The 19139-nt window shown below is 39.3% G+C and overlaps 1 protein-coding gene across 2 annotated transcripts in view; it reads right to left on the bottom strand.

Annotated features, from left to right (window-relative positions):
* COL4A3 (collagen type IV alpha 3 chain) overlaps positions 1-19139 on the bottom strand; it is a 149259-nt gene that overhangs the window by 50057 nt on the left and 80063 nt on the right. For both annotated transcript variants that reach the window (XR_012490019.2, XM_074314144.2), the window contains exons 5-21: positions 18541-18585; positions 17444-17506; positions 16693-16746; positions 15884-15910; positions 14588-14665; positions 12743-12805; positions 12584-12619; positions 11207-11248; positions 10909-10986; positions 9219-9281; positions 8769-8828; positions 7491-7535; positions 7176-7229; positions 6311-6352; positions 3414-3498; positions 2225-2260; positions 427-591 (exon numbers count right to left, since the gene is read on the bottom strand). Coding sequence is in view for 1 of the 2 variants with exons in the window: in XM_074314144.2 (XP_074170245.2) it covers positions 427-591; positions 2225-2260; positions 3414-3498; positions 6311-6352; positions 7176-7229; positions 7491-7535; positions 8769-8828; positions 9219-9281; positions 10909-10986; positions 11207-11248; positions 12584-12619; positions 12743-12805; positions 14588-14665; positions 15884-15910; positions 16693-16746; positions 17444-17506; positions 18541-18585 (1036 nt within the window). In the remaining variant the exon portion in view is untranslated. The remainder of the gene's footprint in view (positions 1-426; positions 592-2224; positions 2261-3413; positions 3499-6310; positions 6353-7175; positions 7230-7490; positions 7536-8768; positions 8829-9218; positions 9282-10908; positions 10987-11206; positions 11249-12583; positions 12620-12742; positions 12806-14587; positions 14666-15883; positions 15911-16692; positions 16747-17443; positions 17507-18540; positions 18586-19139) is intronic.

Below are 19139 nucleotides of genomic sequence, written 5' to 3'. Positions count from 1 at the left end.
AAATTATCCCATTAATAAAAATATATAATGTCCAAGAACAAATCTGGCAAGCTGTGGTGCAGACCTATGTAGAAAACAAAGCAAAACTAAACTAACCTAAAACTCTACTATGTGTCAGAGATTTTTAACAATTTAGCTTCCACCAACTTGATAACCATCCCTCCTTTCCTGCTTCATGGCTCTTATCCCTGCCTCCTACTCTGCCACCTGTGAGAGCTCAGGCTAAAAGCTTTGCTGCCCTTGCAAAATAGTCATTCCACCAGAGCTGCTTTCACAGGTAGCTAATGAAATGAATCAACAAAGGAAAGATAACTTGTAAGTTCCATACGGGCTGATGGCCACGCTTCAAGTAAGGTCCAGGCCCTTGGTTTGCACACATATGTTGCTGGGCGCTGTACAAAAAAGGGGCCCGTTAGGCTTCCTTACCTGGTGATCCTGGAGGTCCCGGTGGCCCTGGAGGGCCTGGTGAACCAGGACAACCTGGGGACCCAGGAGACCCTACTGTATTCTTTCCTGGGGGTCCTTGCTTCCCTTTACTTCCTTTCACGCCTTGTGGTCCAGGGGGTCCTCTGAGGCCAGGCTTTGATGACCCTTGGAGAAAATAATCATTTTATTGTATTTAAAATCTTTTCCTGATTAATACATGTTTATTTTTCAATTACAAAATGTAATGTATTCTGATTTATAAAAGTTGCACCACTGAGAGGCAGATAAAGCATATGAAATAAAAAGTGAATATCTTCCTTCCTTCATCTGTGACCTTGTTAAATTATCACAGAACACTCCATTCCCACAAGGTAACTTATGTCATCTATTAGAAGGGACTGAAACAAGGTTTGGGATACACTGTAGTCTTTTTATTTAAAAGAACTTCATGAGAAATCATTCAATATATGCTATTTTGTAATTTTTTTATTAGAGACTAGAAGATGCCTACCTTGTAGCGTCGCACAATAAGAAAGAGCGAAAGTTGTAATTGGACTTTATTGCTGTCAACCGTCTTAGTTATAAAAGGCTGTGGGAGGGGGGAGGAGTCATCTCCTAGGAGAGAAGCTACGACAACTGGTACAAAACCTATTTTATCTATCCGTCTTAAGACAACAAGGATGTGAGGAGGGAAACAGTCTTGAATCTCTGCCTTGAAAACTGTTTAACTGCTAAGAAGAGAGACCTTACTACCAAAGGGCTGAGAAAATAGCAGGGGTAACATCTGATTATTTCTGATTATTGAGTGTAAGGATTTTGGCATAAAGGTAAATGTCTCTGATTGGCACTGTTTTTGAGCTTTGCAATTTTCACTCACTGGCTTCGTAAAGGAGCTTATCATTACTTGGGGGCCTGGTAAGGAGAAGGAAGTGTTCTGTAATCTTTGGCCAGACCTCTAAAATATCTTTTACCCCAGTGCAACTTCAAGAGATACCCACTGTCAACGGTTTGATATATATTTCCCCATGCATACACAAGTGTACATAATATTTACCCATTCATCAATTTTTTAAAAAGGGATTGTAATATCCATGTCATTCTGCAATGTGCTTACTTATAATTCATTTTCAAAATGATAGAATAGCATACATACACAACTTGGTACAGAGAAAAATATAATCAATGTCAGGGCTTATCAAATCTTTGCTATTTGTTTCTTAGTTTCCTTTCCTTTACAGAATGACACATCACAGCATTACAGTTATAACTGAGGCCACTGTGGAAGCAACCTCATCCTTCCCTGCTCCTTTCAAGAGGCAACTGCTCTAATGATTCATGGACGTTTCTACACTTTATAGAATTGTCTATGTATCCATAAGCAAAATATTATAAATTTTAAAACTTTATATAAAAACGTATAATCTCTGAATTCTTATGCAACTTGTGAGGCATTATGAAAACTGTCATTTTTAACCAAACTAATTACCATAAAACTACTGCTTTCTAGCTCTGTGCCTCCTTTGATTTTTTTCAAGGCTTCTGCTCATACACCAAAGTTGCCATCTTACACTTAGTTAAAACCACTAAGAAGTAACAAAGAGCATTTTTGTAACACTTTCTGTCAGCTTCCACTTCCTGCTACACTGCAGGCCACAAAGTTAACAAGTAAGAATTTTTAAACACTTTTATGCCAATTAATGAAAGATTTGTCTTATGTAAATAACGCAAACTTACTAGAGAGCAGTGTATTTTCTTTTTTAATAGCATTTGATTGATACCTTGAGAAACATGTACATACCAGGTCTTCCAGGAACTCCGGGAGGGCCCATAGGACCTATGAATACATAACAGTAACTAATTGCTCATGAAGATATAAATACTCTCCTCCCCCCATTTTTGAAACCATGGTAACAATATAATAATAATTAATAATAAATATTTTTAATACTTTTTCTCCACTTTCACTCAGATAAATACTAGAAAACTTAGCTTATTTAGACAAATGGCAGAGAAGACACTCATCTTAGATGTCTAACACTCAAAAGTGAATCATGCTACTTTATCATTTTCCGGTAACTCCGAGGGATTCCCTAAGAGCCCGCCAAACGGAGGTGTTTGGCACTTTGCTGGGATGCTTCAGAAGCCAAGAAAATCAAACAGCTGAAATTGTCCAGGACGTGCAGTTTGGCCTGCTGTTCCATCTCAGATTGCTTCTAGCTCTAACATTGCATTAAAAAGAAATCTGTATCTATGTCTCTACTTATCTGTCCATTTATTTAAATACACTGGGAAGTTTTCCACTAAGTAAAATTCTCCTTTGAAATCTTGCCGATATCACTAATTTGCCTAGAGCAGTGGTTCTCAATCCCGCTGTATATTAGAATAATCTAAGGAGCTTTTACAATCTGCTAGTGTACAGGGCCTCCTGCAACAGTTACATCCAAGTCACAAGGATATGACCTTGACATGGTCATTATTTAGAACTTCTGGGGGTTCTAGTGTGTAGCCAGAGACGAGTCATTGGCATAGACATCTCCGATCTATCAAAAGGGAGAGAATATAAGTAAGTATGTCTTTAATTCATGGTGCAGGAATCAGGGAACCAGGCTTCAGGTCCCTCCTTGTCACTATGGTGAGGATTTGCTCAAATTCCAACTTTTCAGGGTCTCCATTTTCACTTCTTTCATCCCACTGCGATTACAGATTTCTTACACTCTCTCATCCTGCCCTCCGACCATGTTAGTGCCGGCTTGCCAGACTTGAATTTCATGCTTTCTTATATAAAGATAATTCAATTACCTTCTACCGGAAATTTTATTATGAAAATAGGAAAATTAGGAGACCCTGAAAAACACCACCATCTATGAAAATTAGGAGATCTTCCTTCCCCCCTGCAAATTCTAGGTCTATAAGCACATATATACTTTACCTTGAAAGAAAGACCAGGAAATGATCAGCAAATTGTTTAGGAAGAAATTTATGCTCACCTTGTGGGCCACGAGCTCCCTTGGGCCCTGGAGGACCTGGAATTCCCTCATCTCCCTTTTCCTGGTATGCGTCATAATATTCTGTCTTAAAGGGGAAAAAAATGAAGAAAGAGAACGGCTAGCTATTTATGGGCATGTCATCAAAAGCAATTACTTCAATGTCTTCTTGGTTTTGGCCAAAATCATATTTTCCTTACTTTCCTAAATTCATAGGTGTATGTGTTAGCAGAAATATGCTAGTCATGTATATGGGATGGATAAATTTAAAGATAAAAGTTGATGTTTCTGGTACCATGATATCATATATTTCACAAGCTTTCAATTAGAAATGCATATTATGACGTGAATCAGCCCACACACTCACATCATGCACATTTATATGTACATATACACACACATATATGAGGTGTGACCAAGTAATATGGTGAATGTTTAAATTTTAAAAAATTTATTATAGTGACTCATGGCCATTAATCCCCCTCAAAATATTTTCCCTCGCTTCAAACACACTTATCCCATTGTTCTTGCCACTTTCTGAAGCAGTTCTGGAAGTCCTCTTTCATGAGTGTCTTTAGTTGCACTGTCATGGTTGCCTCCATGTCCTGAATTGATTCAAAACGTTTACCTTTCATGGTCTTTTTGACTTTGGGGAAGAGCCAGAAGTTGCATGGTGCCAGATCTGGTGAATAAGGTGGATGAGGACACACTGTAACATTTTTACTTGACAGAAATTGCTGTACCAGAAGCGATGTGTGACACGGAGCCTTTCCATTATGATCACAAAATACAGTGAATGCTGCTGTCAAGTGCCACCCAACAGAAAGGCAGGGATCATCAATAGGGAAGTGGCACTTCGAACTTTAGTAACAGTGTGTGACCAGTTTCAGCTTGTTCAGTGCAGTCAGTTGGGTGTGAGCTCTGGTTGAGAGAAGGTGTGTTTTAAAGTTGCCATAAATCATTCTCTATCATAACACTCTGTTACACATCGCTTCTGGTACATGGCAATTTCTGTCAAATAAAAACATTACCGTGTGTCCTCATCCACCTTATTCACTGGATATGGCACCGTGCGACTTCTGGCTCTTCCCCAAAGTCAAGATGACCATGAAAGGTAAACGTTTCAAATCGATTCAGGACATTGAGGCAGCCAGGACAGCGCAACTAAAGACACTCACGAAAGAGGACTTCCAGAGCTGCTTCAGAAAGTGGCAAGAACGATGGGATAAGTGTGTTTGAATTGAGGGGGAGTATTTTGAGGGGGATTAAAGGCAATGAGTCGTTCTTGGTAATACATTTTTTTATTTAAACATTCACTGTATTGTTTGATTATACCTTGTATCTATGTATGTGTGACTATGTGTACAGAAATTAGGTTTTACAAAATAGTGACTTAATATTATGACATATGATCAACTCTGATTTTTAAAAATTCTATTCTACTTCAGTTTTTAAAAATTCTTGTTGTGATGGACTAAATTTATTTCAGAGTATTTAGGACCCACACATCAAAACATACATATAGTATGACTGTTTCTTTAAATTTCAAAACACCGTTGACCTGCAATAATTGAGGACTATTGTTTCTGATATGCTCAGTGGACCTGGTCTTCTTAACTATCTACTTTCTAAGCAGAAGTTCCTCTGAAGTCAGGAGAAACTGCAGAGTTATATAGAACTGAGCAAAACAAAACACATAGTAAGCTAGGACTACTTAGAGTTCCCCTGAAGTACATCTGGCAGGTAGATACCAATGAGAATTCAGTACATTTATCTTGAAGTAAAGAAGATGAAAATATAAAAGTTTAAGAAACTCTGTTTTGTATTTTCATATGCTATATGGGGCCAGTTACTTTGTCAGCTTGTTTAAAGATGAGGTAACAAGAGCTTTATGGTGAAGCAATATGTATCAAATCACAAAAAAAGAATTCATAATAACAACAATCATAATACGGCAATAACCTCCATCATAAAATCCATAATGACGTGTGTGTACCTACCGAGTGTTAGACTAAGTGCTTTCACAAAATAGCACATTTCATCTTCCTGGCAACTGCATAAAAATATTTTGGGACTACTTGCATCTGAATCATTTGCTTGTAGTGTAAAGATGCAGATTTCCAGGACCTTGCCCAGTAACTGAGATAAATTACTTGGCTGAGAGGTCTGAGAACAGCATTTGTAACAGGACACCCCTCCCCCATCCTCATGACTCTCTTGCCACCATGGACTGTTCTGCACAATCATAAACAGCAGCCCTGGTGAGCATTCCACATGTGAGAACCACTGTCTTTTGAGACAGGAGAGGAACATCTACCAGCACTCAGACTCTGGGTCCCTTTTACTCCTCTCCTTAAGCTTCAGGGTCACAGAATATAGAATGTGGCCACCCTGCAGTCAGGAGCTGACAGCCGTTGAATCCATGTCCATGGAGCTTGGGCTGAGGTCACTGGTTTTTGCTGGCCCTGCATTAAACCCATGGTTGAGCTTCTGCTTGCTGAAGGTGCAGGAGTTGTCCTAACCAGGTCCAGCTGGAGGGGGCGGAGCTGGCTCCCTCACACCTGGGCGGCCAGCTGGCCTCCACTGCAGCCCTCCTACTCTGCTCAGGATGCAGGATCACCTTGGGCCAGGTCTAATTAGACAGAGGTTTCCTTCCTCGCCACAGCCCAAGATGGGCATTACTAGTGCATTCCACAGACCAACTAGGATGAAACAGAAATATTTGTTCATTGTCAAATGGACACATAATGACAATAGCTATTTTTGGCCCTGGTTTGATGAAAAGGTAAATACTATAATCGCTATCGTGTTGTTACTGAGAGACATTGATTCACGATTTCCTTGATATGTTGAAGGACTTGATCAAATGTAACATTGATATTGCCTTTAATTACACTTACTGGACCAGGAAATCCTGGCGGGCCGATGTCCCCTTTCCACCCCTGTGGTGAAAGACAGAAACAGAAGCACCCAGGTATTTAAAAGCATGATAAGAAGCAAAATGCATAGCTTAACAATAAACCAATGCTAAAGTAATATTGTTTTCTATGTAATGCAGAAACCTAGTTAAAGTGAGAGGGATATTGACTTCAGATTATTTTCCTGGAGGGCTGTGCCCGGGTCAAGGATCCAATCAACCAGGTTGTGAAGAAAGGGTTCTTTTTTGGTGCTTCCTCCAGGTTTCTTTCACGCCACTATCTTCCAAGAAGCTTCACATGCATTGCACACTGCCAAGCTCTCACCCAGATGAGAGGCACAGGAAAACCAGGCTGTGGGTCGTATGCGTTTCCCACTGTCCCAGCTGTAACCACCCACCTTTCTTACCGACTCAGGAGGGGGGTATTTCAGAATTCTACTGGAAGTGATACTGTTATAGGATAAACCTTGAATTTCCACATATCCCTACATATGAAAATTATTTGACAATATCTGTCATATGTTGTCAGAAAGAAACGACATGGAATACACTTCACAATTAATTGATGATGACCTTTCAGTGTATAGTGACCCACCCAGCCTACACCTGATCTTCCGTGACCAGAAACTCCGTACGATTGCAGGCCTTTTCCAATTCCTTCCTCGTGGGGAGTTGAAATCTTGTTACCAAAAGACTGCCCTTCAAGTGCTTAAGTAAAGTTGCCACATCTCTTATTTCTTCTTAATATATGAAGGCATTTTCATGAACTGTGATTGTATTTCCTTGTACCTCGCTCCAACCCAACCAACTGAAAAAGGCTGAAGACAAGACATGAGGGAGAGGCTTACCTTAACGCCATCCTCACCAGTTAACCCAGGGAAGCCCCTGTTGCCTTTGGCTCCCTAAACAACAGAGCATAGAGAATGGGTCAGAAGACAAACGAATCAATTTCTCCTGCAGGAAGCAGAACAGTTTGACATCCTTTTTGAAAAGCAAAAGTGCTCAGTTGACCTTTCTTCACACTGTAAAACTATGATTCTCAAATGCAATTTTTAAAACATATCAGCTTTTGGATACTTTATAACTAAGAGACTCTCAAAAATCCTTCTTCATCTAACAGGACTGACATTTTCACTACATCTGTGGGCAAACCATGTCTCTACCTTAGTGCCAGGAAAACCAGGAGCACCATCTTTTCCAGGTTTCCCCTAAAAGGAAACAAAACATGTAATTTAATGAAGAAGGATAACTTTAACAAACATGAAAAACTTTAATGATACAATCATTTCCTCTTGACCTCAGGTGACAAAGCCTGACTGAGTTTCCTCACCCAGTTAATAGAAGGAAAAAGAAATAACTATTATTCACAGAACACACAAAGACCTTTTCTGCCAGAGAAGGGGGAAGTCAGTCAGAATGGGAAATTAGGGAGAGCCAAAGGAAGAAAGAAAGAAAATGAAGAGCTAAGCTTAAACGAGAGTCGACGCTGTCTATCCAAGTTTGGAAGGAAAATGACGGAGCCCAGGAGTGAACAAGGAAACCCAGAAAGAGGGAGGTGTTCACAGTCAATTTATTTATTTGAAATGCTGGCAATTCCCAGAACTCCAGATGTGCCTCTGTTTAAATATATGTATAAAAGGTATATTGCAGTGTCCAAACAGACAGGGCTCTTGGATGAACTGTTACTATATTTATCCTTCATGATAAAATTTTAAAATCGTGTGGGTTGAACATTTTTTTTAGAAAAAAATATATTTTCCCCAGTGTATAATTTTTAGTTTTAAAACAAGATATGTGTTTAAATCTTTTCAAAATAGAGCTGGGTGGAAGAGAGGGCCCGTGTTGCTATTGTCCCAGCCCCCCACTTCTCATCAGAGCGTGCCCCATTTCCTTTGGGCAGCTGTCCTTTCCTCACTCTGTGTGGTGCAATGGGGCTGTCAGCCACAGTACCCCTTGCCCTGGCCAATCGCAGTACTTTTTCCTCCTGGCCACAGTTACTTTTCCAGCATGACACATATAACCCAAGCTGGCCCAATCCGAGTGACTCTGTGGGATTTTATATATGGACACAGGGAGACACGCTCTCTCTCCTCAGATGCCGTTAACCTGAAGTTGTCTGTTGCTACATCTTGCTCTTTCTTTCCATTGCTCTCTACATGGAAGATTATTTGTCAAAGAAGAGAATGAGGCTGATACACGAGGAGGAGCAGAAGTGAAATGCAGAGTCCTGCCCATATTGTTTCAGGCTCTAAAGTCCTTGAAGCCTGTGTTAGCCTTGAACTTCTCAGATTCTTGAACAAATAAATTCTACTTCCCAAGCCTTTAAAATTAAAAAAAAAAATTCAAATCTAGTTTGAGTTGGACATCTTATATTTGCCACTTAAGGAGTCCTAAATACTGATTAATAGAGTCTGTATATGACACCGAATTTCCCAGTTTACCTGTGGGCCAGGATAGCCAGGAGCACCTTTTTCTGACCCGTAAGATTCTCCAGGTGGTCCCTGTATTAATGAGAGTTGTATTAAATTTTATGAATTATTGATTTTTGACGTATTGATTTTTATTAACTTTTCCCATCCGATTATTCTGTTATATTTAGAAACACTGAAATGATGGGTGGGAAATATTCTGAGTATTAATTTAAACACATGCTCAAAAAACACAGATGCTGAAGATAAATTCTAAGATGTGTGAGACTGGATGCATGTAAACAGTGCAAGGATTTCAGTTAGAAATGGCCATAAAATAATTCTAGTATAGTCATGAACTCTGCGGTAAAATACTATCATGCTTTAGCTAATATTAATATTTAAATGTAGGTCATACATTGAAATACCCACTAAGGTTCTACTTTATGTTTCACATGAACAACATGACGCTAAACGACCTACTGAGGGTCCAGGAGGTCCGGGTCTGCCCACGGCTCCCGTGTCGCCCTTGTCGCCCTTGAGGTCCTGTCACAAAAAGCATTTAAGGTCATTACAAACAGATCAAACAAGATTTTACTGATTATGTCTGGGAAAGACCGCTATCTGCTCGATATACTGGATTTACCAACTACTTATGTACCTTCTGTTAGCGTAACACATTATCATTTTCCACATTTTGAATTTTATACCTGTGAATCCACTGAAACAATACACAAACTTTTAAAAAAAGAAAGTGTCTTTTGGATCAAATTACATTAATTTAATTCATGAATCAGCTTCCTATAAGCACAACCAGGTCATTTCTAATGTATTTTACCTTCATTTTTAATATACTGAAATTATTTTCATTGTGATCAATTATTTTCTAGGTAAATGTTAATGATTATGTTCTGTGAGTCCTCTCCAGGGCATCATGTTTTTCAAACTCATTTTTTTCCCTCTGGGTCATATATATTCCAGATCTAGGTTTTCTCAAGATAAGATATTTTTCTATCCATTTTCAGTCAATAAAGATTTAGACTTTATTAATTTTATCTTGGTTAATTACCTCTGAAAAGTTTTGTTTGTTTTTTTCTCTCAGGTCAATCTTTTTTCAATCTTTAATGTGAATTACTATTTTTGTCAGATTTCACTATGTTTTGTTTTAACTCTTGTTAGTTTTGTTTTGACAATTTTTATCATTAAAAATTAATTATACTAGAGAATGATGGCTAAAGGGTTTCCTTTTTGGGATGATGAAAATGTTTTAAAATTAAGTGTGGTAATAGTTGCAGAATTATGAATATATTAAAAGCCACTGAGTTGTACACTAAATAACTCAGTTTTATGGTATGTGAATTAATCTAATAAAGCTGTTAAAAATTCATTGTAATTAGAACCCATGAATTGCATTATACTTTAAGAGGGTGGATTTTATGGCATATGTATTATATCTTAATTAAGCTATTATTTAAAAATAATTATAAGTCCAAAAGATAAGGGCGGTTTATGCTTATTTCTCAGTTAATCCACTAGAAAACTGTTATCTACCCTCTTGCTTCCCCATACCCCTCCCGCCAGACATTCCAGCATCAACCTAGGACTCAGATTGGGTGTTCTATTATGATTCATTTCTCTGAGCATTTGATCCAGTTCCATACCCAGGTCCTTACAGCTACTCCGCTGTGGGAGCAAAAAGCAAATATTAACGTTAAATAACAGGCTCATAGTGTCTTTGGAGAGGAATGGGGGCCAAACTGTCCTTGGGTTACCAAGGCAGCATAAAAATGTCCCATATCTTATGATACCCCCCACCCCTATGTTTAAGTTATTACCACCCAATTAGATTCGAGCCACACACCCATTTTGTTATCCTATATTCAGAAATACTCACTGAATACCCACTTTGTGTTAGTGACAATGAGAGGGGAGGGACATAAAGGGTGAGCAAAACTCGACCTGGGTTCTACCGTCAAGAATCTTGGAAGTCGCTTGTCTCAGGTCTCCCCCATTTCACATTTTCTGGTCCACACGGAAAAGACAGTGAAGGAATAAAACCCAGAGCTCAGAATGGCTGGGAGGGCTGGGAGGAGCTGGGCTACGTGAAAGAACTTATACAAAATGGTAAGGGAAATGGGAAAGCACAACTCCCATAATAAAATAGAAGAGTTACCATTCTTCTGTCTGGGCCCGTTAGCGTCACAATAACTGTTCCTGGTGGTCCAGGGGGTCCCGTTAGTCCTTTCACACCCTAAAGACAAATACACTCAAGAAGTGAAAACTAAACATCACCCCTCCTATATCTGAGTGGTCTACTTTTCGCCTTTAGTTCTTTTGTAAGAAGATAGAGCAAACGTAAGTTCGAGCGAGACACAGCAAGAGGTTCATTTCAGTGTGAATACAAGGTATAGGCTGATTGCTATAGAACTTAAAATACCTTGACCACACATAAACCATAGTATTTAAATTACCTGTTCTCCTTTTTGTCCGACCATGTTATCACCCATGTGACCCTGTAAGAAAGGACAAAAATAAATTATTTTTTAAAAAGGAATATGAATAAATAGCCTAAACCCATTAACGTTCCAATACTTGTAATTGATCATTTATATTTTAATTCCCAACCCCAGGGTCATAATTACCATTTTATTTCTTTCTAGAATTACTTATTTTATTTTATTTTTAATTAAAGCGTAGCTGCCATACAATATATTAGTTTCAGGTGTACAACATAGTGATTCAATATTTAGGTACCCTACGTAGTGATGACCACGAGAAGTCTAGTAACCATTTGTCATCGTACAAAGTTATTGTGATATTATTGACTGCATTCCCTGTGCTGTACATTATGTCCTCTGCTCAACATTTTCTTACTTAAACTAATAATGAAGAGGATTACAATACACCACCTGAAATATACCACTTTGGCATAAGGGTTACGAGTATTTTGAGCTGAAGGCAACTGAGGAATAGCAAATGTAAAAAAAAGTTCTCTACCCTCCCCCATCTACCTAAAGACAGGGTATAGATTTCCTTTGTGAGGATGTCACCCCTCCCCTCTCTTATATAAGGAAGAGGAGACTCATTACTGGAGGCAGCACTGACTTATATCTGCATAAACAAACCTTACTGAAATGACGCTTATCTTTATCATTAGTTCCCCCCCTATATTTACTTTCTCACAAGCTCAAACCCTTTTCCTTTGTATTGTCACTTCTCTATAAATTTATTGCCCTTTGTTAAAATGGTACACAAGCCTCTGGGTGTGACTGACTTCTTTGGGATTTTCATTTCAGTTCTGTGAGGCCCTCCATATGCATATGAAATAGGCATTTATCTCCTGTTAACCTGTCTTTTGACAGTTTAATTGCAGGGCTCCAGTCACTGACCCTAAGAGAGTAGAGGAAAAAGTTTTTTTCCCCAGACACTAACAATTGGCTTTTTAATAGAAACACGTGTAGGACCCTGCTTAATGAGTGCATGAATAGCTTTCTAACATTTACTAACATAAGATCAGGTTGGTTTTAGGAAGTAGCTCACTATAAAAATGTATAGGACAAAGTGTTGGGGGTTTGGTAGGATGATCAGAAATGGAAATCTATGGACTAGCAATCCTTGCGCTTTTGCTGATAAGGAGCTCCTGATGACTGAATTATGACTCTGTATCAGGAATGGTGTAACTGAAGTGCAGGGAGAAGAGAGCTTAGAGGTCCAAAGCCACAGGCAATGTTTCCTTCTGGCTGGGAATCTTGGCGAGCTCCCGAGAGGTACCCGGCAGTGACCCACGTGTGGATCAGACCGGGTTTGGCTTTCAACATGACTGATACAACACATAAACTGTAATTTACCTTAAGTCCTGGTGGCCCCATGGCTCCTGGAAAGCCCTAAAAAAATTCCACAAATTAAAATTACAGAAGGAAACGCCCCAAGCTGGAAAAATCTGTCAGTTTTTTATATCTATTTTTATTAGTTTACAGTGTCTATAGCAATGGTGACTTCCTACTCACAAAGAATCCCGGAGGGCCGGGTGGGCCAACAGGTCCAGGAAATCCTGGGAGGCCTGGCAAACCCTTTAAATTAAGAGAGGAATAAGAGTAAGTGTAAATGTACTTCTCACCTAAGAACAATGTCCATTAGTTAAGTGCATTAAAATATTTTTAATAAAATCTGAGTAGCACGATGTCTTCTATTTATGGCTACAGTTAATTATAATAAATGTCCAAAAGAGCGTTGTCATGTGTAACAGGCGGCCAGGATCATCCTGATGGTATTTCTAGGAAAATGACCAGAGCAGTTGCTTTACTTTAGAACAGTTTTCATTTTTGTTTTTTTGTTTTTTGTTGTTGTTGAAATTTTGCACTTCTCTCTCTCTGTCTCTCTGCCAAGTGTGTTCTTACCGTGGGGCATTTTACCTACTCTCCCTCTGCCTAGAATCCTCTTTCCCCAGATATCTGTAGGACTCATACTACCTGTCCCTATTCTTACTTTTATTCTAATGTCATCGTTTCCATAAGGCCTTCCCTGCCCATCTAATCTAAAGCAGCAGCCCTCCTTCTAACCCAGACACTTCCTATCTCCGGTCCACGCATGACGTTTCGCTTTGGCATTTATTACTATCTGACACACCATACACTTACATAAATTACATCTTTTTCTCTTCCCTCTCCCCACCCCGAAAATGTAAGTGCCACGAAGGCAAGAATTTTTTGTACAATGATGTTTTGGCTGTTTTGTGCACTGAGGTACCATAGAGACTGGCACAAAATTTGCATGTAATAAATAGTTCTTGCATAAATGAATGTCTCATTGTTCTCTCTTCAGCAGGAGTACAATGTCATGCTCCTGCTGAATGCAGTACACATTTAAGGGGTACATCCATTCCCCACACTGCTACCATCTCCTCTTACTGGACCCCCTGTCTTCAGAGCTGGCCCCTTAAATGTCTCCTAAGCAAAAAAACCAAGAGCCATGATATTCTGTATCTTTTTTCAAAAGCTTATAAAGGCACCTAATTAAATTATTATGCAGTCTGTAGCTTATCATCAGTTGGCATGGCTTGCTGTGCAAGGAGTTCAACCACCTTAACTCAAACTCTGACATTTAGACGAACACCAATCTCTACCCAGGAGTTTCCACATATACTCCCGAACCAAGTCAACATATTTCAGGTTAAGTAACCTGAAAGTTGCTTCCTGTCACTGAAGCCTACCAAAATATTCTTTTGAATCACCAAGTAAAGCACACACAGCCCCCACCCCCTCCACAGCTATGTTTCTTTGCATCCATTCTGGATTCCCTCAGGTTACATCCACATAGATCAGAAAGCAAACTATTCAACAGGAGAAAGATGCACTTAAGTAAAACCCTGTTATTTACTATCATGCAAATTTTATGATCGAGTTGTTACTTAACATGACGGTTTAAAATTGTGTTTGGTGTATGATACAAACCTAGCCTTGATTTTAACAACTACAAAGTAAGTGGAACAAAACTGTGCCTTGAAGATTCCACCCTAGATTTAGGAAAGCTCGGGTCACTGAGATTTAAGAAAAGATGAAAGGATATGTGTACAGAATCATCTTTTTACATCAGCTCCATTAGTTTCTTATACAGGAATAAGGTGACTGTTTTAGAATGAAATGAGGTGGATATGTAAATAGAAGAAATATGAATGTATATTTAAAATGTTAAGGGAGCTGAGAAAGATACAGGTGGAAAGAGAGAGGAGAGAGAGAGAAGAAAAAGAAGATGAAAAGAGAGAGACGGACACACAGAGACAGAGAGACAGACAGAAAGGAGAAAAAGGAGGAAGGGACTGAGCATGACAGGTATCGTCTCTGAAGTGCTTGTACCTGGAATCCTGCAGAGCCTGGCAACCCGGGGTCACCTTTTCCGTCAAGTTCTATGCCTTCTGTTTCAGCAGGTGCACCCTTGAAAATGGAGGGGTACATCAAAAATAATTAACGTCATATTTTCAAAACCCCTTTAAATGCTTACTCAAGGTCATGCCACTTCAAGGATAAAAGTGCTTTCCAGTAGGAATGAAAAGGGGCTGTGTAATAAGCCTGACACACTCAGGAGGGCCACATGGCAGCCATGACAAGCTCAGTGACCAAAAGTAACCACACAGGATGGCCTGATCACAAATTCCTAACTGGGCAGGTCATAGCGGGTAGTCAGGCCTATAGCTTCCTCAGCAAGGTCAACCTTTACCTTAAACAAGCCCTGTCCATTGTTCTTATGCATCTAGGGATAACATACCTATGCAACGCCAGAGTGTTTTTCTTTTCCAGACCCATCGAAGACACAACCACAGGCACCAGAGCACAAAACCACCCGAGCATGAGACCACAGAACCCCTCAGTGTTATTTTGTTCCCCAAATAGCATCTCTGTGTGCTGTAAATATTAATTATTAACTACCTCATACCCACCAATGTAAAAGAAGTGTCTCTCCGTTTTACTTTTATCCAATCCCAGAGATGTCCCTGCTTTGCTTTCTCTCGCCTCCTGAATCTGCCACCAATGGACCTCATGTACCTTCCTTAGGTTTTCTTTTTTGATTCTAAATGCATAAAAGGAACTGCAAAACTGCCATTCTCCAGAGCATTTTCTCAACCCTTTGAGTTCTTGCTTCCGAGCATGTCCTCAAAAATTTGGCTCAAATGAACACTTATAAAACTTTTCTATAGGTTTGGATGTTCTTTCGTTGACTCTTGGGTATATACTTAGAGAAACGGTTCAGGATTATGTTGTTACTCCATTTTGAAGAATTCAAAACATTTTCTAAAATTAGCAGTTTACTGTGGAAGGAAGAAAGACCCAAGGATGATAAACCATTTCCCAAGATACCAAAATTAGTGGCAATTCCTAATCCAGAACGTGCGGCCCTGAGCATGAGGTGAGTTCTATTCCCCTAGACTCTATTTCCTTAAAGGATGATGCAAAACTTGTACTTTTTTAAAGACATATTTATGACAAGAGAGAAGAAGTTGTTCGATAGGAATAAATACCTTGTCCCAATTATTCTGGTTTCTGGATTAATCATGCAATCTCATTTGTAATTACTTATAGCTCATTATTTAATAGAAATCCCTTTCATATATACAATTAGAGATTTTCAATAATAATATGCAACAAATGACTTACCTTTTCTCCTTTCAAACCATGAGCACCCTAGGAGAAGAAGGGACATATTAACAACGAGAGGCAAATCAAATACACAACATCCCTGTTTGGTCCTTCTCGCTGCTGTTCTGCCTCCTCTTCCCTCCTTATATTTCTCACTAGCTTTAAAACATGCTCAAGTATCTCTCATTTAAACAAAGTCTTCCCTTAATCTCCCCCCCACCCCAATACCGCCCCATCTCTCCTTCATGTATCTGTCAACTTCCTGTTCTGTTCATCTCTCACTCATTCTGCAGCCCCATTCGCCATCATGGAAGTATCCTCGCTAAGGTCTGCCTTGACTTTGACATTGTTAAAATCAATGACTGAGTGTCAGTTCTCATCTTACTGGACTCACAGCAGCATCAGGCAGTTGTCTGCCTCTCCCTTCTATTGAAATTCATCTTTCCTGGGCTTCCGGAATATGCTCCTCCTGGTTTCCTTTTACCACCAGGGCCTCTCCTTGACCTAGACGATACATGCTGGAGCTCTGTAAGTCTCGGTTCTAAGCCCCCTTCCTCTGCACTCTCACTCCTTGAGTCACCCCCACCCCAGCCTCTCGTTGGCCTACTACTCAGCTCCATTCAGATGTCTTCTAAGCAAAACAAAGTCTCAAAGTGCAACCCTGAACTCAAGGCATTTGTTCATTCATTCCCCAACTATCAGTTGCATGATTACTACTGGCTGTCCCTGACATCCCCAATATCGTGATGGATTTCAGTATACGGCTGTCCTGGAGTAAACCACTTATACTTTATGGTGTTGGTGAGGAGATAGAAATGCAAACCTACCGGGACCCCTGGGTAGCCTGGTGTCCCCGGAAATCCTGGAAACCCTTGCTCACCCTGGAAGACATACAAAGGTTGTTGTTCTCCTTAGTTGTTCTAAAACAGTCTGTTGAGATATTGTCCCTGTTTCTCTCTTCCAACCCTGCAGTGGTAGATCTAGACAAAGTAAATTAAGTTCTTTATAGCTACTGGGCCATGAGGCTAAAGGCCAGGAAACAATTATCTTAATTGAAAAGAGGGTTCGAACCCACTGTTTCTCAAACTGTACATAAATGGCAAAAGTCTAATTGTGCCAAGAGCTTTTTAATTGCCGTTTCCTTGAAACTTTAGTAATTAGTTCTTTCATGGCCACCATTCTGGGGAAAGGAGAGTGCAGTCAGGGAACAAAGGCAGTGTGAGGAACATCGAAAAGCTCAGTCATGCTTTTCCAAAGACAGAGTTTGCATTCTGAGCTTTAGTTTCTGATTTATATACAGTCACATCCTCAGCTGAAAATAACCCGTTGAGCACCCAGTTACCTTTCTGTGGGAGAACAAGAGAGAGCTTCCTCAAAAGGCAATCAGAAAGCAAGGCATAAGAAGAAAGAAAATAGGAAGGTTCCTGGTTCAAACATCGTTATTTCTGCCCTGAAGACACGTGCCCTGGGCTCTGGCTAAAGGAATGTTTCAAGGAAAGTCTACTCATCTCATTGCTACTTTGATCTATTCATTCAGCAAAACACTTATTGATCATCTCCTGTTTAAGAAATACATACCTTAGAACCATTGCATCCTGGTAAACCAGCAAGACCATAAGGTCCAGGGTGTCCTGGGGTGCCCTGGAAACAGAGCAAGTTTCAAAAAGGAGACAGAACTACCAGGCCCCAGAACCAGGTGGAAACAGTGAGGAACCCCAGGTAAGGGAGAAGATGGGCTAAGTTAGATAGTTATTTAAATAGAAATGGCTATTTAACTAGTTAAGTAGTAAATTTAGTCATGTTAGAAAGTAACTTAAATAAAAATCATAGCAAATAAAATGGGTTAATTAAAACAAAGAATTATCAAGTGAGAGACAGATATTTTACATAAAACAAAATGCCTTTATAAAATGAAATCTCTTAACATGCTGTTATTTTATTTTATTTTTATGTTTAGAGTTAGGGTTAGGTTTAGGGTTTGGATTGAGGTGAGGATTAGGGTTAGGGTTAGGGATGAGTTTAGGTATAGGCTAAGGTTTCTTTTTTCTTTTTTTTTAGTTTAAAAAAAATAAATTTATTGGGGTGATATTGGTTAGTAAAATTATGTGGGCTTCAAGTGTACATCTCCATAACACGTCATCTATATATTGCGTTGTGTGCTCACCACCGAAAGTCTCCTTCTATCACCATATACCTGACCTCCTTTACCTTCTTTATCCTCCCCTCCACCCCCCAGCCTCATTCCTCTCTGGTAACCACTATTCTGCTGTCTGTGTCTATGAGTTGGTTTGTTTTAACATGCTATTTTAAGCTGGGACAAAAGGAAAAGAAAGAGGGAAATGTGCAGAGGTAATTATTTCATAATTATATGTTATTAAACAGTTACTCTATTCTATTCTATTCTATTCTATTCTATTCTATTCTATTCTATTCTATCCCATCGCATCCTATCCCTTCCCCTCCTCTCCCATCCCATCCCATCCTTGTATTTCAGGAAATACAATTTGATTTGTATGTCCTATCAATCCACACTATAACACACGAGATGCTACTGTGCTATTTTCATCATGTAGCGAATTTATCAGTAACATTCCCTTGTGCTATTGCTTTAACATCTTTATTAAAATGAACCTCCTTTTTATTTTTCCAGTTTCACATTTCTCCCCATTACTTACTGGAAGCCCAGGAGGACCTGAAAATCCGGGTAATCCAGTTATTCCCTAAAGTCATACAAAAAAGGAAGGGTGACAAGAAAAAGACTTTAAAAATGATCAACCTATAAACAGAAATTTATTTCCCATTCCAATAACCCCAACCTGCAACTATAATTGGAAATGGCTAAAAACTATTTGAAAAACACAAAAAGGTTGACAAACTTTTGTAAATCTTACATTTATATAACTTTGATAAAGAGATGGTTAAGATTGTTTCGGGCTTGTTGGGTAGATTTGAAAGCATAATTTCAGTGCCCCAATCTCCTATGAACATGTTGGTGAATGTGTCCCTAAGTGGTGTTACCACCACCCCATCCAGGCAAAGACAATCTCCACTCCAGGTGGTTCCCTCATGCCTTTTCCCAGTCAATTAACACCCACCCCCATATAGTCACCACTATTTTGACTTCTACCATTACATATTAATTTCACCTGTTCTTGAACTTCATCTATTGAAGTACATCATACACAACGTACTCCTTTGTGACATTTGTATAACTTTTATAGTGCAGAGTTTTGTTTCGTTTTTTGTTTTTAAAGAATTTTCATCAAACAATCAA

This window comes from Rhinolophus sinicus, chromosome 17, assembly GCF_057876585.1.
Source record: "Rhinolophus sinicus isolate RSI-liver-muscle chromosome 17, RSI-T2T, whole genome shotgun sequence".
Lineage (NCBI taxonomy): Eukaryota > Metazoa > Chordata > Mammalia > Chiroptera > Rhinolophidae > Rhinolophus > Rhinolophus sinicus.
The sequence above is the reverse complement of the archived record's forward strand: the minus strand, read 5'-3'. Positions and strand labels throughout refer to the sequence as shown.